General features: G+C 41.5%; 1 protein-coding gene across 1 annotated transcript; it reads right to left on the reverse strand.

Annotated features, from left to right (window-relative positions):
* Positions 1-1,015: 1,015 nt before the first annotated feature.
* Positions 1,016-24,003, reverse strand: armc8 (armadillo repeat containing 8). Its single transcript, XM_089002239.1, has 22 exons — positions 23,730-24,003; positions 20,157-20,233; positions 18,971-19,042; positions 16,771-16,913; positions 16,595-16,692; positions 16,409-16,501; positions 16,234-16,314; positions 15,242-15,317; positions 14,092-14,182; positions 13,967-14,027; positions 13,687-13,887; positions 13,521-13,616; positions 12,113-12,195; positions 9,823-9,904; positions 9,597-9,683; positions 8,959-9,051; positions 8,704-8,853; positions 7,920-8,015; positions 7,735-7,830; positions 6,941-7,013; positions 2,137-2,230; positions 1,016-2,057 (listed from the first exon to the last, which is right to left on the reverse strand). Exons 1-22 carry the CDS (start codon positions 23,772-23,774, stop codon positions 2,024-2,026), a joined length of 2,022 nt encoding a protein of 673 aa, XP_088858365.1. The 5' UTR covers positions 23,775-24,003; the 3' UTR covers positions 1,016-2,023.
* Positions 24,004-24,023: the final 20 nt, after the last annotated feature.

Genomic DNA, 24,023 nt, shown 5'->3' on the forward strand with positions numbered 1-24,023 from the left:
TGCGGGTAACTATTTTATAATATATCCATCCTTATTCTCTAAGCTGGACAGCAAAATCAAATTATAACATTTTAATATATATATATATATATATATATATATATATATATATATATATATATATATATATATATATATATATATATATATATATATATCCATAATTGTCTTATGAATAAGAGGACATTAGTTCTTTGGGAATTTCCTATCCAAATGTGTTTGTCTTTTTATCGGACATAACTCTTTCAACTATAATTATAAATCTGAATCCTTATTTAGCAATGCTTTAAATCAAAAAGAGGTCGCTAAGGTCTAAACATGAGCACACATACATTCCTCTCAGTTATTTCACACATTCTCTCTCACCAAATCAGCGCCCACAAACACACACAAGCAGATATTTTCATTCAATCTTGAAGTCGGATCACAAAATTATTTGACCTGATCGCAGACAGAAATATTGGAATCCTAAATTCTTTTCATGAAAAAACATTATCAAATCTAACAAAAAATACTTTACTTTTGCGCCTACAAATTCACAGGCGTCCCCAGAAGATGATCAGATGGATACAATTGACCAGAAGGTCCTGATTTGCTCCTGTGAATCTTGAACCAACACTGTCAATGTCACTCGGTGAATTGATTTGCTGACTAAAGTTACAATTACTGTGTCTCCCCAGAGGGGTACTGCCTGGGGGGAGTGGGGGTGCCTGTGGGGAGGGGCTCCCCCCCACCCGAGCTCAACACCTCAGGCTGGCCTTTTGTCTTTTAAAAAATGGCCTCCCCTCGAGCCATCTGGTCGTTTGCATGAACTGTCAGAGGTGTGAGAGTACAGGCGCTCCCCATCGTTCCAGTCATTCAGCCCAACACATACACAAAGTACAGTCAACACACATAGAAACACACAAGGACACACAAAGAGACACAGCCATTTATACCAATAAATGGCCTATTTTTTCATTTACATAGGGCACACTGCATTATAAGATGCAAAGAATAAAAGCCACAATAGTAAGCATCCACTAAGGCAGTCTACAGGAAATACAAAATACAGCTTTATTCATGTAGAGCTATCACAATTGATGCTTGGTCTGTTAATGAACACTAATTAATCGGTCACACATCTGCAATGGTAAACGCTACATTTAAAATAAACCCCATAAACAAAAGCTGAAAGTGAATCCTTCAATCACATGTTTTATTTCAGATGTTATCAGAATAAAATTAGGGGCAGTAATTAGCTCCTTTGTATGGATTGCATGTTTTCAGCGAAAACATTCATCCCATCAGAGCATCAATGAGGTGTGAAATGTCAGTTAACACGCCAGGGAAGGGAGAAGAATTTTAAAAAATGAATGAGAATACATATGACACCCAATGCTCTTACTGTGATGCTGCACTTCGGTGTCCACAAGATGGGCCAAGTCTCGTGGGATAATTATCCTTTGATATACACAAAATGTTTGTGAAAATTGAACATAAATAAAAAAAAAGGAGTGAGACCACAGGGTTGAGTGCATTATTACCTTGCTTCAATAGGCACACTGAAGACAAACATGACTTTGTTTGATTACTAAACATGACTGAAAACAGAGGTTAAAATGGGGGAGAAAAATAACATTCCAAAAATATATATTTTACGCTCCTATTTATAGATATTTACGAGGTAAGTATACACAAGAATGAAAACATCCACATTTCAAAATAGCTGTCTCTGTTTCCTTTCCCTCTAAAGACGTCCTTTGTCTTGAGGAGATACAAGAAGTACCCTCTTGAATTACAAATGCAAAAAATAACAAGAGGAAAATCTTGTTATTTGTTATTCAGTCCATGACAAGCACAAGTCACATCAAAGAGCTACAAGCTTCATGGAAAATAGTCTCCAAACCATGATGGTAAATTGTCTTTCGAATGAAAAAAGGTGTCTTTGTGCAACTCAAAAAGCTTCGGCCTCTAAATTCTAAAAACCAAACAATAACAGCAGGCGTCCTCCCCGAGTAATGGTTGTGACTCCCCCCTGTGGTCATGCCAGGTACTGCTGCATGGCTGTCTTGGCCCTGTCGGGACATTTGGGTGCATGTTATTTTGCTTGTTTTACTGTGATGAAGAGAGGTACAAGCGAGGTGCGGTTCAAACCTGTCGCTGAGGTTGGCGTCACAGGCCTGTGAGAGTTTGTGCAACATGTCTACAAAACCTAACTCCTTCAGCTTGTCCTGGCGCGCCTGAGAACCTAACACACACACATCGGCGGGAAGATGTTGACGAATGTACATGTGTAGTCTTTGTGTCAGCTTTGATAGCAATGAATTTAAATCGAGGTGTGTAGACTTTTAATGTAAACTAGGGAACTTGTCTTTGACTATGTATTTTGTTTCTTTGAAACATTTGGCACAATGTCACCAAAATGTCTATGTATAGTGATACCTCAGCTTACGAACTTAAAGTCAAAGTCAGTTTTATTGTCAAATATGCTATGAGATAGAGCACAGATGAAATTACTGTCCTCTCGGACCAAGCATGCAAGGCAATTATAATGACTTTAACAAACATAATAAACATGAAACCGCCAATTTGCCGGGAGAGGGGAGCCGCTGCGTGTTCACGCGCCGCCATCTTGGGAAGAAAAAAAATATATATGACAAAACAAAGACACAGAGAGTCATTCATTCTTCAGGACTAGCTGTACCTCCTTTGTGATGACATTAAATAGTTCTAGATGAAAGAGGAGAGGTAAAGCATCCATTTTAGCTGTGGATCGGGGACGTCATGGTGGAATTTGCACGTCTAGTACACATAAATGTTGAAAGCGAACACGAAGCTGTAGCATCCATTGACGAAAAGACATTGTCCCACATCTCCTGTCCCACATAAATCCGCTTCAATTCCAAGCCGCGACAGTTCCACATACGCATCGACGCTCTGCGCTGACGCTCCTTTCTTATCGCGGGCTCCTCAAGCCATGCATCCATCCAACCGCAGACTGTCCAACGGACCTTTCCACTGAACAAAGCGGGGCTGTGAAGATGCTGCCCATGCTTCTTCTTTTCCTTTCGGCTTTTCCCTTCAAGGGGTCGCCACAGCAAATTAGTGTCCTCCATCTTTAGAAGTTTCATACGCATGTTTGTTTTGGCCAAGCTTTTACGTCGGATGCCCTTCCTGACACAACCATCTGTATTTATCCGGGCTTGGGACCGGCACAAGAAGACATATGTAAATGTAAATTAAATAGGCCTGTAATGCTGCCCATTACAGGCGCAAAAAAGCACAATGGCCCCAGAGCTGTCCAGCGATGACAGTCAAATGTCACCGACATTCCTCCCATTCAAAAACAGTACTGGCATATTCATGCTGCCGAAAGGCACAACCGCTCAGCAGTCTCCTCCTTGATGATTGTCATTGCCAAAAATGCTGAAAAACAATCCGTATCCATTCCATACGACGCACAACAACACAAAGTGACAAAAGAAAACAAAATAAGACAAAAAACACAAAAAAGCAAGGGTTCTGGTAGTCAATGTTTATGGGAATTGATTCCCAGAAAGTGTGTGTAAGGCAAAAAGTGTGTCTTCCAAACATTAATTTCCCATAAGAAACCATTAAAAATAAGAATAATAATCATAAAAAGGAGAAAGGGGAAGGAAAGGAGTCCAAGATGGTGCCCGAGTAGGCAGCTGTCAGCAAGTGCTCCCATGAGCCTTGCTTTTTTTTGTTGTTTTTGTGTTTTATTTTGTTTACTTTGTGTTGTGCATCGTGTGGAACGGATACAGATTGTTTTTCAGCATTTTTGTCCACGACATTCATCAAGGAGGAGACTGTGCGGAGAGGTTGCGCCTTTTCGGCAGTAATAATATGCCAGTGCTGTTTTTGAATGGGAGGAATGTCGGTGCCATTCGACTGTCATCGCTGGACACCAAAGGGGCCATTGTGCTTTTTTTTGGGCCTGTAATGGGCAGTATCTTCACAGCCCCGCTTTGTTCAGTTTTAAGGTCGGTGCTGTTGGACAGTCTGCGGCTGGATGAATGCATGGCTTGAGGAGCTGGCGATAAGAAGAAAGGAGCGTCAGCGCAGAGCGCCGATGCGTATATGGAACTGTCGCGGCTTGGAATTGAAGCTGATTTATGTGGGACAGGAGATGGAGACAATCTCTTTTCGTCAATGGATGCTACAGCTGCGTGTTTGCTTTCAACATTTAGCTTGTAGTCAACGTGCACATTCCAACATGATGTCCCTGATCCACTGGTGAAGAGACGCTTTGATCCTCTCCTCTTTCATCTGGAACTGCTTCAGGAAACAAAGAGGGTACAGAAAGTGCTTAAGAATGAATGTCTCTCTGTGTCTTTGTGTTGTCATGTTATTTGTTATTTAGTTTTTTTTTTGTTCTTTTGACTTCAAGACGGCGCCGCGAGAGTGGCTGCCTTTCCAGCAGCTCCTGTGTTTTGCTTTTCTACTTTCATTTCTTTCATAACTTTGCTGCTGTGAAATGTAAATTTTTCCACTACGAGACTAATAAAGGCAAATCCAATCCAATCCAATCCAAAGTAAAGGTGGCAAAGGCCAAACAAGAGGCCTATGATGACTTATATGCTCGGCTGGGCAGCAAGGAAGGTGAGATTGATCTGTACAGGCTGGCGAGACAGAGAGACAAAGATGGTAAGGACCTGCAGCAGGTTCAGGTGATTAAGGATAGAGATGGCAATGTATTAACAGGTGCCAGTAGTGTGATGGCAAGATGGAAAGAGTACTTTGAAGAATTGATGAATGAGGAAAATGAGAAGGAACAAAGAGTAGAAGACGTGACTGTTGTGGACCAAGACGTAGCAAGCATTAGCAAGGATGAAGTGAGGAGGGCGCTGAAGAGGATGAAGGGGGGAAAGGCACTCGGGCCTGATGATTTACCAATCGAGGTATGGAAGTGTCTTGGAGAGGTGGCAGTGGTGTTCCTGACTGGGTTATTCAACAAGATCTTAGATGGTGAACAGATGCCTGAAGAATGGAGATGAAGTGTACTCGTGGCCATTTTTAAGAACAAAGGAGATGTGCAGAGTTGTACTTAACTACAGAATAAAGTTGATGAGCCATACAATGAAACTCTGGGAAAGAGTAGTTGAAGCGAGACTAAGAGCAGAAGTGAACATTTGTGAGCAGCAGTATGGCTTCATGCCAAAAAAGACTACGGCAGATGCAGTGTTTGCTTTAAGAATGCTGATAGAGAAGTACAGAGAAGGTCAGAAGGAATTGCATTGTGTCTTTCTAGATCTGGAGAAAGCGTATGACAGGGTGCCCAGAGAAGAGCTGTGGCATTGCATGAGGAAGTCTGGAGTGACGGAAAAGTATGTTAGAGCGGTACAAGACATGTATCATGACTGTAAGACAGTTGTGAAGTGTGCTGTCGGTATGACTGAGGAATTCAAGGTGGAGGTGGGACTCCACCAGGGGTCAGCTCTGAGCCACTTCTTGTTTGCTATGGTGATGGACAGGCTGAAAGACAATATTAGACAAGAATCTCCTTGGACCATGATGTTTGCAGATGACATTGTGATCTGTTGCGAGAACAGGGAACAGGTGGCGGAGAAACTAGAGCTGTGGAGATATGCCCTGGAAAGGAGAGGAATGAAGATCAGTCGCAGCAAGACGGAATATATGTGTGTGAATGAGAGGGATCTAAGTGCAAGAGTGATGCTACAGGGAGAAGAGATAAAAAAGGTGAAGGATTTTAAGTACTTGGGGTCAACTGTCCAGAGCAATGGAGAGTGTGGAAAAGAGGTGAAGAAACGTGTCCAGGCAGGCTGGAGCGGCTGGAGAAAAATGTATAAAACCGCGGTGAGACCAGCCATGATTTTTGGACTGGAGACAGTGCCACTGAAGCAGAGCTGGAGGTAGCAGAGCTGAATATGTTGAGGTTTTCTTTGGGAGTGACCAGGTGGGATAGGATCAGGAATGAGTACATTAGAGGGACAACTCATATTAGAGGCTTTGGAGAGAAAGTCAGAGAGGCCAGACTCAGATGGTTTGGACATGTCAAGAGGGGAGAGAGAGTGACTATATCGGCAGAAGGATGCTGAGCCTTGAACTGCCAGGCAGGAGACCGAGAGGAAGACCGAAGAGGAGGTTTATGGATGTGGTCAAAGAGGACATGAAGGTAGCTGGTGTGAGAGAATAGGATGCACAAAACCGGGATAGATGGAGGACATTGATTCGCTGTGGCGACCCCTGAAGGGAAAAGCCGAAAGGGAAAGAAGAAGTTTTTTTTGTTCTTTTGACTTCAAATTTGTGATGGTTGTTGATGGAGCTGCCTCTTGATGATATCCGAGTGAAGCTGCCGTGCTTTCTCGGCGATAATACCCTCACACTGTCCCCTGCTAGCTGCTTTTCATTAATCCAAATCAAGAGAAGTTTTTCAACCTCTTCTATTGCCTAAGACCGTTGCTTAGACAACACAGAAACACCCTTAGCAACACGTAGCAATGGTCGACTTAGCATACCGGTACTGAGATGCTAAGTCACACATACGTTCACCTCGTTCGTGTTTCTCGATGATCTCCTTCTTCTCGACGGTAATTTTGTTTTGTGTCCTCTTCGGCTGAACACTGGCCTGTGGTGGGGTCTTTTTTGGTCTCAAAAAAGCAAAAGTATCCACTTGATAACAAACCACGTCTCCACTGAGTGCATTGAAATAAAGTGGGTATGGAAAACTAGTCCACCAGCCACGGTGGCGCTGTTCGACCGTGTGGTTTTGTGTTCTTCCGCCGAAAACTAGTCAGCCAGCCATTGTGGCGCTCCGTGTTTCTTGAAAACTAGTTCGTATGCCAAGATTATATTCTCGCGAATGTAATGTCCGTAAGGCAAAAAGTTCGTTAGCTAAAGTGTTCGTAAGCCGAGGTATCACTGTATTCATTAATCAATGATCGCAGTAGGATGCTTGCAGTGTGTACTGTTTTACCGTCGTCCTCGTTCCAGATGAGGTTAGTGATGCAGAAGGTGGCGGCAAGCTGCAGTTTCACATTGGAGTGACCCTGAGGGTTACAAATATGTCGTACGGTTCAAATTTGCGACTGAGCCATAGAATCGGTTATCTTTGTGGCCTGAGTATGAGGTGAAAGGTCCTCTGAAGTTCTTTTGGCCCATCTTATTCTTGGGACAAATAAATCATTATGAGGGCTTTGTCAAACTCAACAATGAGATGAAAAAAAAACGGAAAAAGAAAGCCCGGTTGTTTAAAACGATAAGACACTAAAAACGCTCGCACCAAAAACCACAGAAGTCAATGTTAGAAACACAATGACCATTTGGAGAGGAATTTACACCTATCAGTTGATTGAGACTGCTCAATATGCATTTGTATGCAAAATCTGTAAATTGGCTGTAATGGGCTATTTTGGCAATTGAATGACTGTGAGACATTACAGCAAATGAAATCGTATTCACCGAGGGGACGTTCTGCACTGCAATCGTGTATGTTTGAGCTTGAAAGCTACGGTAATCTATTTTTAACCTTGTCACGTGTCTCGTGAGAAGCAATCCTTTTTATGTAAACAAAACATTTTTATGTAAGAAAAATATATCAAGAGTTGGTGCGTTTACTTTAATTTTAACATCTCTTAACATGATTTTACCTGGGCATTTTTCCACTTATTGTTGACTGAAAATGACATTGGAGTAACTGACGGCTCAGCTAACGACAACTGCCACCTTTTGGAGGGACACGACCGTGATCATGCATAAATGTAAGCCTACCATGTAATATTTGATTTTCTGAAGCATGTCGTCATTGGTCATGATGAGTTCTTTTGCCGTGTTGCCATCGGCGATGTTAGCGAGAATGCAGAGTGCCTGTTCAATGACATTGTTTGAATACAAGTTACAAAAAAAAAACAGCAGCAGACATCCTGTAAAAATAACGACTGTTAGGCTCCTCCCACCTGCTCTTTTATCTCTGCGTTGTGCTCAGCCTCCAGGATGAGCGTGACGGCCTGCATGATCTGCTTCCCATGAGAACTCATAATCTGATCCATGTGCTGACGGCAAATAAACATGCTGATGATACAACATGCCAGCCTTTATTTGCATGCTTATTTAGAAGTACAGTTGTGTTTTTACACCATTGAATAGAACCTATATTTACAACTCCATTAAAAAAGAAGCTTTGAGCGAGGAGATGTAAAAATAGACAAGGGAGATAATGTAGTTCGGCAAGTGTGCATAAATGCGGTTGTGTAAACTGGGGTTAAATGGGCGTCAGAACAGAACTAACTTTTCAAATGTTTCTGGTCAAGACCTAATGCTATGATTTTATAGGATTATACACAGTGTTTTTCATTCGTGTAAGATCTCTGTTGCAGAGATACTGCAATGGAAAGATTACAGCTTGTTTGAAATGACTGTAAATTGCACACAAAAACATCAGTTTGGATTCATCATATAAACGTGTCAATTATATTTGTAAATTTCAATCCAAAATGTTCAATATTATTGAGAAGGTAAAGACGAACTCATTCAAAGGATGAACTTAAATTCTTCTCTGACATCATCATCATGTCAGTGGAATATAAACAAAACCAAACTATTGTTTATCATGATAGTTTTTGGGGAAATCATGAAAACATGTCATTGATACAGGCGTAAGAATTGGTTAAAAACAATACTGTCTGTGGCACATTTTGCTTGTATGTATATGTATATGTATATGTATATAAGAACTCTCACAGGGCGTGTTGACAGGAGATTCCGCAGCAAACCCAGTGTCTTCATCAGCACATTACCATCAGGATCAGAGAGTAAGCGAAAGAGCTGCTCCGTTCCCAAACATTGAACAATCTCCACTTTTACCTTCTGATCTGCCTGGAACGCCATGTTCTGTGTCCACGAGTACAGACGCACATTTAGAGGATGTACAGTCAGTAAATGAAACTGTCTCCAATGAATTCACTTTAAAGTGTGTTCGGAAGCGCCATTTCTCACCATTAGGGCCCAGATTCCGTTGACCCGAAGTGCAGGACTCTCACTCTGGGTCAGACTGCATAGTAGTTCTACGACACCTGATTCAAGGATAGGCTGCATTCATGCAGACACGCGCACGCGCACACACTCATTATTTGAGAAAGAAATTAAATTTCGCGACTCAACTCAACTGTATTTATCGAGCACTTTAAAACTGCAAATGCTGCATACAGAGTGCTGTACGGGGAGTAACTTTCATATACAAGCAATAAATCATTGTACTAAATTCATCCTGTCTACTTGATATCTAATATTAAGCAGATTCTTTACTTACAGACAGTGTAGGTGTTCAATTAGCTGACATGTTTCGGCGACTACTTCCGCCTTCGTCAGAGACAAACAAGTAACTAAGTAAGTGACTGTCTGTAAGTAAAGAATCTGCTCAATATATCAGTCACAAAGACAGAAGAGAGCACCAGGGAGTCAAACTAAGACCAAATCTGATTCATGCTGAGTCAAATACCAAAGAGTACAATGCTCCTATTCTGTAAGAGCCACCTCAACAAGGCTCATGGTGACCCCAAAAAGAGCCACCCCCAGAAATGCAGGACCCTGAAGGGGATTTGAAAAGTCAAAGGTGTGTGTTTATGAGTCCCTACCTCTTTGCTGGGTGAGAACTCCAGCAGTAGGTTGCATAGTGTGGAAGATGCCATGACCAAGACTTCATCAGGGGCGTTTTGCAACAGCTATATGAAAACATGAACAACCAGAAGGGGTAAAAAAGCACTAAATGATAAAAAAAAACACTTGGCTAAATTGGTGCATTTCCTTTACTGAAGGGGAAATGTACTTATTGGTTAAAATTCAACTCCTGTTTACACAAACCTTCATGAGGGGTTTCCACACTGCGTGATCGTGGAAGCTTGTCCTCAGCTGCTGCACTGATCGCGAGAGACTATGTAGACACCTGGAACAAGAACATGATACAGTAATGCAATATAGCAGTGTCTGAAACTAATGACCAAAAGTTAGCGGACACCCAGACAACTCTGAAATGTTGCCTACCCAGCCATAAAGTTCCCTGCCCCATTTTTCACAACTTGAAACACAATAAGACGACTAATCGCAAAAAAACAAACAAACAAAAAAACAAAACATTGGTGCGAAGTATAAAGGATTTTTTAAATTAAGGGAGTACCTACCACAAATGCTCCCTTGCTAAATTTATGGTAAATATCCCTTGCTGAAGATTTTGCTCCAGTTGTCGTTTGTCATCATGGTGCACAATGCAATGTTTGCGTTGCGTTGTCTGCTCAAAGCCACGTGGCCTCCTCTTTCTAAGCGGCTTTCAAAACTCTCAAGTACACTTTTCAGTCACGGTGTAGTCCGAAGCACGAAACGAACGTTCGTTTGGCAATTTGCATACTCGGCACAGCAGCCAGTTTTGTGCTTCGGACTATACCGTGACTGAAAAGTGTACTTCAAAGTTTTTAAAGCTTAGAAACAGGAGTCCATGTGGCTTGTAGCGGTTTCCTTGTAGCGTTTGCTTTATTGAATAAAACAAACGTTTGATTTGAAATTATTATTATTGTTTTTTTTTTCTTGAAGAAGTTGTCGGTCACCCGGGCCGAGATGTTTTGAAAGTTGTACGCCCCGGGCCTCCGTGCAGACGTTATTTCAAACACTGACTATAGTCAGCGTGACAACGTGCATTAATAACTGGGGGGAGGAAGAAAAATAAGTGGTGACTTACAGTAAAGTCTCGTTATATCGATATCGGATATATCGATAGTCCCGGTTATATCGATACTATTTCTATGCACGCACGGAGAAAATTACATGCAAACAGGGTCGGATATATCGATAGTCCCGGTTATATCGATATTTTTTCGGACTCCCTTGAATATCGATATAACGAGACTTTACTGTATATATTTTATACCAAGCTACTTTGTCATCATCCAACTTGGTCATGTATTTATTTTTAAATTGCAAGACTGTTTTTTTGCAGTGGCATTGGACTTTGCTGTTCATAATGTCACTGAAGTTTTGTCTTCATAGTATGAAGCAATTGAAACATTCATACTACATTTTCAGATTTTTAAAAAACTTTTTTTCATTCATCTCCTGGAAACCTGAATCCTCACGAGGGTCACAGAGGGGGCTGGAGCCTATCCCAGCAATCTTCAGGCACAAGGCGGGGGACACTCTGAATTGGTTGCCAGCCAATCACAGGCCACACAGAGAAAAAAAAACAACAAAACATCCACACTCACTCACACCTAGGGACAATTTGGATTGTTCATTGAGCCTGCCATTCATGTTTTTGGAATGTGGGAGGAAACCAGAGCGAGATTTGAACTTATGACCTCTTTTCCGCACTGTGAAGTCACCCGTGCTAACCATTCGACTACCGGGCTGCCTTTTTTAAATATTTGTTTTGAAAATAGCTATTTATTTATTTAATAGCTATTTTATTTATTTATTTTTCATTGGTCTCCAACCCCAAATCCTCGGGCCGATCGGACATGACCCATTTGGTACTGGGCCGTTCAGAGTGACCCGTGCGTGACTCTAGCAAACCCAAGTCGACTTTCTAACATTGGTTTACAAGTCGAAATAATCAGAATACAATTAATGAAAGGAACAAGCAGTAAATAGAAAGTAATCACAACAAATTTACCACATGTACAACTATACACGATGCTGATGAGCAGCCATGACATCTGAAGATCAAGCTATTTTAACAAGAAGTTTCTCCTTTCTTCAGAGCAACGTAGACAAAGAAGCTGTTGTGCATGGTATTTAGTCAAAAACAAGGTCATGCAAGAAACCTGTTGAATTATGAGAAAAAGTCACACCCACTTGGTCAAGTGGATAGCACGAAAAAGAAAGCATAATATGCAACATTTTCTGACAACTTTTGCAAACAATGAACACGCTTAGTCCATTCTCTTCGAGTCACTTATAAATCTGATAGTGCTAAAAGCAACACGTATCCAGCCACTGACCTGTCTCATTGAATCATCGATCAACAAAAACATTATGTGGAATGTCCACTGAGGTGCATCGTGAGCAATTATCCACTAAAAATGTTGGTGTATCCTGAATGTGTAATGCTGGTATTCCATTACTCCCCAAGACTGTGCACACAAGAGTTCAAATATGTTCTCACCTTACAGCTGCCAAGCGAACTTTAATGCTGGACTCTGACAGGCCGCTGACGATCCTGTCCATCATGTTCTCTGTCTCTGTGATCTTGACAAAGGGATACAACAAGAATGATACATGTATTGTGTACAATCATTACAATTATTATTTCAGCAAAAATATTTGCGGGGAACAGGCTTGTCGCAAATAGTTAAAACCCACAACCCTCAAAAATGTTTTACAGCAGCTTGTAGATACAGGACACATGCAAAGCCGGGGCAGGGATGCATCTGGAAAATTAAAAAAGCGGGCCAATTGGCGCCCTAGGGTCTGAAAAGGGGGTCAAATTCTAAAATTGATGGGGCCCGATTTAACTAGATTGCCGAAGTACAGGATATATACATTAGTATATTTCTAAATTGCAAATGAAAAACCATTATTTCACTAGAATCTATTGTTCTAATATATCAACAATTTTAATTTAAGTCAAATAATTTATTTATACATAAAATAAATAAACATTTTAAAATTTCTTTAATTACTACACAATCAATCCTGTGCTATTTTAATACTTTACGGTATTAAAGAGAAGACAAAGAGAACAGAGTTAGCACAATATTTCTTACTGGTGTCTTTGCTTTGAAGAGCTCCAATGTGCTGCAACTGCTCTGAAATCATTACCATTATCCACCGAATTCGAATAATTATTATCATCGAATTGTCACTACCCTCTGCAGACTTATTTGATTGTTTCTTTAAAAAAACGAGAATATGTTTGTTTGTTGCCCCTTTTAGAGTTTTACTCATGTTCTAAGCTCCATATTGCAACAGTCCGCCATGTTTGATGTAAATAATGCAATGAACCACGGGTAAATGAATATTCGAGTCGTCTTTTCGGCAGTTTCCGGCGGATCACGAAAAAGGCAGAGATGATCTCTACCATGACTTTGGAATGCACTGAAACAAATGCAAGGTGATTATGGCTAGACATCGGTAAGGCAAGAAGGCAGATGTCGAGGTACTCTGAATGAAAACAAACAGTTTTCAATTGCTGTTTAACTACATTTGTTTCTTTAGCCAAGTTTGTTTTATATGGCGCAGATCATGTCGCAATATGCGCTAATCGTAATAGACTTGCGCCGGTGCTAGCGCAGTCGAGTTCCAAAGTAGCGCAGGTGGCTGTCAAAAAAGCGTAAATGGTTGCGGCCCAGATGCATCCCTGCAAAGCTGCAAAAAAGCACTTTTGTTTATATTAAACTTCAATTTACTTAAAACTTGCTCATTGTCAGTTTTCACCAAAACACTTGATGGTGATGGAGATGATGCGATAGTAACCCATGTATCACTTTGGCCTCAGCACAAAAAGAGGTAAATTTCTGAATCCTGAACCACTTATATGCTGACTGCATTCGGAAACAGCATGGAGAGCAAACCTTCTTGCGGATGTCCTCGTCATTCGAACCCAATGAGGCGTACAGTTTGAAAGCTGCTTGCCTTAGCTCATGTGCATGCTTCAGATCGTGGTCCAACTGCACAGAGAGCAAACTGTCAAAAACCCGATGTAAAATGTGAATCCAAGTTCCACCTATTGCAACCCACCCTCTTAATATCGGCAATAGCTGACACGGAGCTGGGGTACTTGAAGTAGTCAGCCAACATCGCTACTAGGTGGTCAGTGGTACTGGCGATCCGCTGCAACTCCACATCGGGCTCCATGAGGAAGGCCAATGTTTCTGCTCCCTCCACTCGCTCCTCCAGCAGGTGCTCCTTGCTGCACATGCGCACCAGACAAGGCAGCGTCTGCACCAGCAATAAATGCAGAATGTCACAAACAAACACCTCAAAATATATCAGTGAACAAAAGAGAAAAGTGCATCACCTTAAGGACAATGCAGCCATCATCTGTCCTGATGGCGCCTGCTCGACACATGTATGTGAGACTGCAGCAGAAAGAGTGTGTCAAAAGAGATTCCAGGAGAAACATGTCATCTGCAATCTGCTCACCATTTGGCTGACGTTAGCTGCATTTCGATGGGCTGATCCCTTTGCATCATTCGGACAAATACCTGAGACAACAGCTCGCCGTCGACCAGCACTGCAAGTATTCACACAATCTTATCATGCTCAATTATGGCGAAAGCATGGCAGAATAAACTAGTATTGGGCTGATTTTTCAGTTGTGTGGTAACTACATGGACGTTGCAAACTGTTCTTGTAATGTTTATTGTGTTTCAACACAACCAGTTGCTTTTCTATTTTTTTTTTTTTTTTTTTTGTCCCGCAACAAGGTCATCATTCGGTTGCTTTGTAATTGCATGTTTCTATGTTTCTGTCAGAGATGTTCGGTCGGACACTGTGAACAAAGGCTCGAACACAGGAAGATTGTCTTTTACTGCCGGAAGGGGATTCAGCTATTCATGACCGACGGCCCAATTCTGCAGCCCTCTGCCAAGCTATTTATTTAGAGTATGTGCAAATTTAAGTGATACATTAGTAAAACACAGTCTTCTGGATTTGAATACCACACCCCTGGACATCCCAAGCAACAACATCCATAAAACAGAAATTAGCCATTTTAATAGGTTGTCCTTTCCATGAACAGATAGATTTGTAGCCTGGCTTAATGAGCTCTTCCTATGAAGGAGTTTACCAAGTCCTAAATTACATCCAAGGCCAGATCTCCTACATGAAGATGACAGTTTGACAGGCTGTGTTTGTTCACCTCAGACTGACCCTTGTGCTTCCATTGTGTATTCTAGTCACATATGTTCGTTCAACCAACTAAGCATATAACAGCATTAAACTTTTAAATTTGATAACTTCTATTCTTTCAATTCTTTACCAGTTTCACATCACAATCATAATGAGCCTGTGGCTCGGTCAAAATTGGTAGTGATGAGACATACATAAAAACATGCTACAGTAAACATGAACGGATTTATCATGGATGATTGTCATTCCGGTGCTGTTTTCGGAGCAAAGCAGAAAGAAAAAGAACAGTTTTCCTGCAATCAAAACCACAAGATCATTCAGGCTGATAATTGACAACATTTTGAGAATCGGGACTGTGCTGACTTTGACTGCAAGTATGATAAAGTGGAAACCTGTCCGTTTGAGTGTTCCCAACTTAAGGACGACAAACTAAACCACTCACCATTCACCAACGCCATGGACACCTGAGTGTTCTCATAAGCCAGCACTGAGAAACATCTTAATGCCTGCATGCGCACCTGGAAGTACAAGAAAAGGTTTACATCCATTTGCTTTTGCCTACTTTCGGTCAGCCAAGATGGTCAAGATGACCATCGAAGGTGTGTTTCAATTATGCCATTTACATCAGCCATTTTATACCACAAATAAGAAAAATATATTACAATCAAATAAAGGTCAAATATAATACAAGACAATCATTAACAGGAAAAATCCTATTCATCTTACAAAACATAGGTACATACATGTACAAATAAAAAACAATATACTGGATAATACACACAAATAAAAGCATTATGCTGCTTTAAAAATACACAGAGGGAAAACAAATTTTCTCAAATCATTTTGGGAGGCTAAAAGAAATACATTAATAATGTACTCTTAGTGCATAATTAATTTCATATTTGAATTGGAAAATCTGATTTGAGTTAAAATATGTGATTGCATCGCATTTGTTCCACTTTAAAAGACAGATACAGATCCGCTAATGATCTGCACCCAGCACTAGTTGGCCGCCAATTCAGGGCAGACAAACGAACAACTGTGCACTCAGTCATCAGTTCATCAACCTGCCATGCATGTTTTTGGGATGGGGGAGGAAACCGGAGAACCTGGAGAAAACCCATGCAGGCCAGCGGAGAGGATGCAAAATTCACGCAGGAAGGTTGGACCTTGCACCTCTGTACCATGAAGCTGACGTACTAACCAGTTATGCCGCAATTAGTATTTCAATTCTTATATTCTTTTTCCTGTGTATTGTGATAATTTACTAATATAATGGAACAAGTTTGTCAAAAAGAATGGTGATTTAAAATACTGCTGTATTATTCATTTCATAATTAAAACTGCAAATGGTGATATCAGAGATCATTGTGATTTGATGAATGACGCTGGTCAAATTAAAACAAAACACATGCAGATATGGTGGAAACTTACCTTATAAGAGGGTGATATAAGCAAAGGGGCAATGTTCTGAATGGCACCGTGATTAAACAGAACTGTCTGATGCTCTGGAGTCTGAACACAAACCACCGAGACATAAGTCAAAAAGGTTTGCCTTAGCTGTTGGCATGAGTCCTCAGATAGCCAATGAGCAAATACTAACAAATACCTTACAACAGTGGGAGAAGATCTGTGTGGTATACTCTTGCGTCCTGTGTGAGTGGCTCAGCAGCGACATTAAATGGGGGATAACGGTGGGATCCTGCGGATAGTTATAGAAAAAAAGACATGCAATGTTTTTGGAGGGTACGATAGGGATATTTCAGCTTTAGAAAAAAGTAGGAAGTGACCATACCGTGTAAAGCAGCTGTACTGGAGTGACGGGACTGATGAAAACTGTTCTGAGGCATCGAAGACAAGCCTCAATAAAAATTAGGTCGGGACACAAGAGACCTGCAAGCAACAAGAAAGAAGTTACCACTGATGATAATGACGATTCTCCTGTAGATCGGAAGATACTTGTGCCCTAACCTTGAAGAAGGGCGGGGATGATGTGGCAGTCAACCAGGGACTTGATATTGTTCTCAGTGCCCATGGCCAGGCTGCCCAGCACCACTGCACACTCCGTCCTATGCTCAAGGCTGGAGGAGCTCTGTTGCAGAAGGTACAATAACCTACAAAGAGAGAGACATGTGCACAGACACAAACATTAGACTTAAAGGACAACATCACGTTTTCGTTTCCTAACTGACATCAGAAAAACGTTTTATAGCATCTAAAATACCCAAAACACGCAGTATATTTTTAGTCAAATGCAAAACACCAATAAAAATTACAATACTTCAAATTGAACCCGGAAGTGGCCAGTTTCAGAAGGTCCCGCCCCCTTGTTCGTGGTGTCACCCCAAGACGTCTTGCCTTGCTGGAGAATCAAAACAATGGCTTCAGATTCGGAAAATATGCTTTCTTGTTACTCTTGCAGTTATGAATATGATTCAAATACTTCTGAAGAGGAAAGCATACATGATTGCAATCGATTAAATAATTTATTCTGGTTATTTTGATGCATCTGGAGAGCGTAAAAACGTTAAAAAAACGTCAAATATAGCTATATGCGGTGGAATCTTTGTAAAATATGCTCAGTAGAAGTCATTTGAAGCGATTTTACAAATTATGGACACAACTTGTCCGGAGACGTCGGTTGTCCTTAAATTTTATCGAGGATTATCAACAAGTACCTGGGTGTTCTTCTGAACGATAAACCTGACTGGTCTACTAACACGGACAATCTGATCAGGAAGGGACAGAGCCACCTCTTCCTACTCAGAACTGAGGTCTTTTCGGGTTCAGAGGTCACTCCTTAAGACCTCCTTTGACTCTGGTGGCCTTGGCCATCCATTATGGCAGGGGTCGGGAACCTTTTTGACTAAGAGAGCCATAAAAGTAAAATATTTAGAAATGTTTTTCAGCGAGAGCGGCTACTTTTCAACAAAATATCAGAATGTATTATTTAAAATAACTTTGTGATAGTACTCACCGTTAACATGGATGGTTTTTCGTTCCTCGTGTTTGGTAAAAATCCAGGAAAACGATCGGAATGAAATTCAATTTGCCGGTCCAGAGGCGAAGTTACTGCTAGCTAGCCTGCACACGGCTCATAAGCTTCCACACTTGCTATCTGCAATCTACTTCTCGCAGAAGTATGTCGATGCTAATGTTGACATGGGGCTTGTTAAAATGTCACTGACATTCGACTGTTTCATCGATGGTATTGTTTCATTGCAAATTAGAATCAGAACATTTTCTCTCCTCTAATGCTCCGGTGCATTCACGCTGAAGTGCACAAGTTGGGCTCATTTAAAGGGCCGTTTACCTATTTCAACACGACGGCCACTATCATCCAATCAACATGGCGCTTTCGGCCATTCTAGGTCAGTGTCATCCAATCAAAATTGCGCTTTCCGCCAACTGCAGCCCCAACGGGAAATGAACGACGAAAAAAACGACAATATGTATTATAATATGTAATATTTATCGGCGAGCCATATGCAATCATCAAAAGAGCCATATATGGCTCGCGAGCCATAGGTTCCCGACCCCTGCATTATGGGATTGTCTGCTGGTCAGGCAGCATCACAACCCGGGACAGAGAGACACTGGAGCAACTGGTCAGAAACGTCAGTTCTGTCCTGGGCTGCTCCCTGGAGTACTTGGACCAGGTGGGCAACACAAGGATGCTAGCGAAACTAAAATCTATGATGAACGGTCCATCCCACCCCCTCCAGCCCACCCTGACAGCACTGAGTAGCTCCTTCAGCCAAAGACTCTTACACTTGCGCTGCAAGGAGAGATACCGCCGCTCCTTCCAACCGACTGCTTTCAGGTTTCTAAATAAACACGTGTAAAGCTGGACTCACCTCATCCATACATTGTAAATAGCACAGCCACCTTATGCAGTTGCAAATATGATGATATCTAGATGCTATATTTTATACTGCATTCCGCATGGTGTATTCTTTTGTATTCTTTTTCTGAAACATTCATTTTGTGCATGTCATACTTTTCCCCATCGTGGGACTATTAAAGGTTTTCTCATGATTATTCTTATAATTCTTATTACTTGGCTTCTCCTTGTGGTTGATCTATCAGATGTTGGTATTATGCCTTTAAATCAGAATGCACCCAGAACTGAAGAGTGAGAAGAAAGATACGGTGAAAAAGGGGTGCATACCTTGGCACAGCTCCCAGGACAATCAAATTGGCTTTCTGCTTATTGTTCCCAATCACGGCATTCTTCATGTCTCTACAGAAAGAAACACATTTTGCAAGGACTTTAAAGAATGCCAATCGTGTTAATGGAGATGTGTCTTTCGTTATTGTTTTGGGGGACAGGCAAAGACAGAAGCTAAATGCATGAGTACATCGTTTATGTAATGTAATTGCTGCATGAGTATGTTCATGGATATGTTTCCTGCTTTCGGAAAGTTGGCCAAACACTATCAAAAGGCACGGGGCTGGTTGAAATATGCAGGTGGTGGGAGGTTATAACCAGAGGTTGCTCCTTCTCTCCAGAGGTTAAAAATAAAAAAGGGAAAATTAATTCTAACTGAAAATGTTATTTTTAAAAAGAACAAGAGGTAGCAACTTTCTGTTTTAATGACAAGTGGTACAGACTTTACTACTCTGATCGCGTTTCGATTGTGATGTCAACACATCGGTAATCGTGTAATTTTCACTTGAGAAGGAGGGAGTGCCGCTTACAGGAACATATGAGTGTGCCAAATTCAACAGGTCTGTCCACTTAATATATGTATTTATTTTTCTTTTGGCTTTTCTATATGTAAAATATCTTCAGAATTTCTGAAAGCTCTACTTTGGTAAGTGAGGGGCCTTCAGTAGAGGTTAAGAAAGTCAGGTTTGAAATATAGGGGTGCAAACAATTTTGTGGAGTGTTCATACGTAAAAAGCTGCTTACTAAAGAGAAGCGTGCTAACCCCGGTGCAGCCCCACTTGTGTTCATAGGTCAGTTTTTGCGGCCGAGCAATGCAATACTAATACAGAATTAAAACATGCACATGCATTAAGTTGTCTTTCTTTTGCCCACCTTGTTTGTGACATATCGAAAAAACATGGATTATTACTTCTGCAGATAAATCAACGCTGTGTTTTATCAGACACCGTAAAAGAGAGAGAGAAAAGGAAATATTGCGGAAGTACAACAGAGCACGAAATACCGTATGTAATCAACTCTTCTTACACACTGGAAATCTAGCGCTATTGCTATTCAATGACATCAGCGACCATCCAATGTCATTTCAACTTCAATCACATTCGTGCCAACTTTAATATTATCTGAAGTTGTGCAATGCAAATGTTGAAATTGAAACTCCATATTTGTTGATGTGAGATGAACATACATGACTCCCTGCAGCACTTTCTGTGGGTCTGGGTCAAACAGTCGGTCCACATAATGGCGACTCGTGGCAGTGACCTCCTAAAATACAGCAAAACACGTGTGTGTAAAACATAGCAGGTACTTTTTTTTCAAAATTAGAGTCAAAGAAAGTGTATGTAAATGCTCTAGTAAATGAACCATAAGGACAAAATGGTGGAAGTTGGAAAAGGAAGAGTGTTGCATGACATTCAGGAAGGAGGTAAGAATAGTACTGGGTGGGAAAGAGGTCCTTCCCATATGACTGGCAAACTATAGCGAACATAATCAGAGAGACAGGTCGAAAAGTACTTGGTGTATCGAGTGGAAGAAAGGTAGAAAGGAGACTTGGTGGTAGAATGGGGAGGTGCACAAGTCTATACAGAGAAAGAGGTTAGCAAAGATGAAGTGGGACACTGAGAGGACGGACGAGAGTAGACAGCAATACAAGGAGATGCAGCGCACGGTTAAAGTAAAGGTGGCAAAGGCCAAACACGAGGCCTATGATGACTTGTATGCTAGGCTGGAATGCAAGGAAGGCGAGACTGATCTTTACAGGCTGGAGAGACAGAGCGACAAAGATGGTAAGGACCTGCAGCAGGTTAGGGTGATTAAGGATAGAGATGGCAATGTATTAACAGGGGCCAGTAGTGTGATGGCAAGATGGAAAGAGAACAGTGAGACCTCAACTTACAAACTTTTTGTCTTACAAACGTCAAATTTATGAAAATTAAACCTTATAATAAGCACTATTTTCATAATACACACCCACCACGGCTGGCGGAGTGATCTTCGGCGGAAGCACACGACCGAACAGCATAGTTACCAACAGTCCTTATGGAAGGTGACACTCCTTCCATAAGCCATCAATGACCATCAAAAAAGTAAATAAAACTTTATTTTACAGCACAGTTTATTTCTTTATTTACAGTCGTCATGTAATGCGCCTCTCTTTCCAAACAGCAATTCCCTTTGACCTTCGACGCCATTCCATCAAGCCATAAATGACCATCACAAATGTAAATAATGTGACTTTATGATACAATGCAGTGTATTTCTTTCATAACAATACAATAGCACATTATTATACTTAAGGCTTATTTAGTTAAAAAGTATATTTTATGGAAACCCGGGAACGGATTATTCCCATTTTAATGGTTTCCTATGGGAATTTTTTTTTTGAGATACACACTTTTCGCCTTACACACTCTGTCTGGGAACCAATTAAGTTTGTAAGTTGAGGTCTCACTGTACTTTGAAGAGTTGATGAATGATGAAAATAAGAAGGAACAAAGAGTAAAAGATGTGACTGTTGTGGACCAAGACGTAGCAAACATTAGCAAGGCGCTGAAGAGGGTGAAGGGGGAGAAGGCACTCGGGCCTGATGATTTACCAATCAAGGTATGGAAGTGTCTTGGAGAGATGGCGGCGGTGTTCCTGACTGGGTTATTCAACAAGATCTTAGATGGTGAACAGATGCAGATGAAGAATGGAGACAAAGTGTACTTGTGCCCATTTTTAAGAACAAGGGAGATGTGCAGAGTTGTACTAACTACAGAGGAATAAAGTTGATGAGCCATACAATGAAACTATGGGAAATAGTAGTTTCAGCTAGACTAAGAGCAGAAGTGAACATTTGTGAGCAGTAGTATGGCTTCATGCCAAAAAAAAAGAGTATAACAGATGCAGTGTTTGCTTTAAGAATGCTGATGACATGACAGGGTGCCCAGAGAAGAGCTGTGGTATTGCATGAGGAAGTCGGGAGTGACAGAAAAGTATGTCAGAGCGGTGCAAGACATGTATCATGACTGTAAGACAGTGGTGTGGTGTTCTGTCGGTGTGACGGAGGAATTCAAGGTGGAGTTGGGACTCCACCAGGGGTCAGCTTTGAGCCCCTTCTTATTCGCTATGGTGACGGACAGGCTGACAGACAATGTTAGACAAGAATCTATTTGGACCATGATGTTTGCAGATGACATTGTGATCTGTTGCAAGAACAGGGAACAGGTGGCGGAGAAACTAGTGATGTGGATGTATGCCCTGGAAATGAGAGGAATGAAGATCAGTCGCAGCAAGACGGAATATACAGTAAAGTCTCGTTATATCGATATTCTCGGGAGTCCGAAAAATATTGATATAACCGGGACTATCAATATATCCGACCCTGCGCGCATGTAATTTTCTCCTTGCGTGCATAGAAATAGTATCGTAATAAGCGGTACTATCGATATAACCGATATCGATATAACCGATATCGTATGTGTGTGAATGAGAGGGATCCAAGTGCAAGAGTGATGCTACAGGGAGAAGATATAAAAAGAGTGGAGGATTTTAAGTACTGTACTTGGGGTCAACTGTCCAGAGCAATGGAAAGTGTGGAAAAGAGGTGAAGAAGCGTGTCCAGGCAGGCTGGAACGGCTGGAGAAAAATGTCACGTGTGATAGAAGGGTTTCAGCTAGGATGAAAGGAAAAGTGTATAAAACGGTGGTGAGACGAGCCATGATGTTTGGACTGGAGACAGTGCCACTGAAGAAAAGACAGGATGCAGAGCTGGAGATAGCAGAGCTGAAGATGTTGGGGTTTTCTTTGGGAGTGACCAGGTTGGATAGGATCAGGAATGAGTACATTAGAGGGACAACTCATATTAGAGGCTTTGGAGAGAAAGTCAGAGAGGTCAGACTGAGATGGTTTGGACATGTCCAGAGGAGAGAGAGTGACTATATCGGGAGAAGGATGCTGAGCCTTGAACTGCCAGGCAGGAGACCGAGAGGTTCATAGATGTTGTCAAAGAGGGCATGAAGGGAGCTGGTGTGACAGAAGAGAATGCACAAAACCGGGTTAGATGGAGGACATTGATTTGCTGTGGCGACCCCTGAAGCCGAAAGGAAAAGAAGAGATATGAACCATAAGGCTTAAGCTGCAACAACTCATTAAGTGTAGAAAAATGTGGGCATGTCGGTTGGAGGCAACTAACCTCCAACTAAATTTGCATAATGCTAGTATAAAAAGGACCACTGGTAAAATTACGGTTCATAAACATATAATTACTGTAGTTATCTTTCGCATGAGCGTGGCTGTGGTTACGTGAATCGATACATATCGTATTCGTGCAATGCATAAACTACTGTTCAATATGAACTGTTTTGACAATTCATAGCAATTAGCTGCTAACTCATTCCAGGTTACACTGACAGCTTGTCAAACGCTCGCGTTGCTTCATAAAATAGCCGACAGCAGGAGAAGACAGTTAATCGTCGTTCTAGTTTCACAAGTTCTCAACGTCCCCGCCTGTCCGGGCGAGCTTCACTGGGGGAAAAAAAAGAGTACTCAAACACGACACTCCACTACACTACATTAGTAGACGACAGTAGGCGGGCCAACATCGCTACATGTTGCAGAGCCTTTGACTTAGCCTTTGTGCTAACAGGGTACATGCACGTCTTTCAAGTTTGACAAGAACGTATTTATGTCAACTCGTTGATCTTAAAAAATAGAAGCTGAAGCGTGAGAAGAAAACAGTGTAAATTCAAACTACGTTAATGTTAACGGTGACACTCACAGACAACACACTGATGCGGAGAGGGGCCTCCAACAAACACGCCATCTCTCGTCCGCTGATCGAGCGCCCCAATCGGCGCAACGCTTTGCAGACACCCCACCCCCAGATTAGCTTTAGGCAGCCTCTTAAAAAAGAAATGCAGTTAAATCGATCACGTTTTAGTTTGCGTTTGATTTTATTTTTATGTGGGGTCTATCCTCCAGCAGACACAAATGTAATTGCGAGCTTTAAAGTAAGACCGCTAACTTGGTGTATAGTCTGACAGGCAGAGGTATGTCCGTCAAGTAAACATAA

The sequence above is a fragment of the Hippocampus bargibanti genome, linkage group LG08, assembly GCF_051943395.1.
Source record: "Hippocampus bargibanti isolate YZ-2025 linkage group LG08, ASM5194339v1, whole genome shotgun sequence".
Taxonomy (NCBI): Eukaryota; Metazoa; Chordata; class Actinopteri; order Syngnathiformes; family Syngnathidae; genus Hippocampus; species Hippocampus bargibanti.

Bases quoted from the DNA above. Each gene is read 5' to 3' on its own strand.
- armc8 (XM_089002239.1), bottom strand. From the start codon at position 23,774: ATGGCGTGTTTGTTGGAGGCCCCTCTCCGCATCAGTGTGTTGTCT. The intron at 16,502-16,594 runs GTATGGTCACTT...AACTATCCGCAG, and splicing joins CAGTACAGCTGCTTTACACG to GATCCCACCGTTATCCCCCA. The intron at 12,196-13,520 runs GTTTGCTCTCCA...CCCTTTGTCAAG, and splicing joins ACGAGGACATCCGCAAGAAG to ATCACAGAGACAGAGAACAT.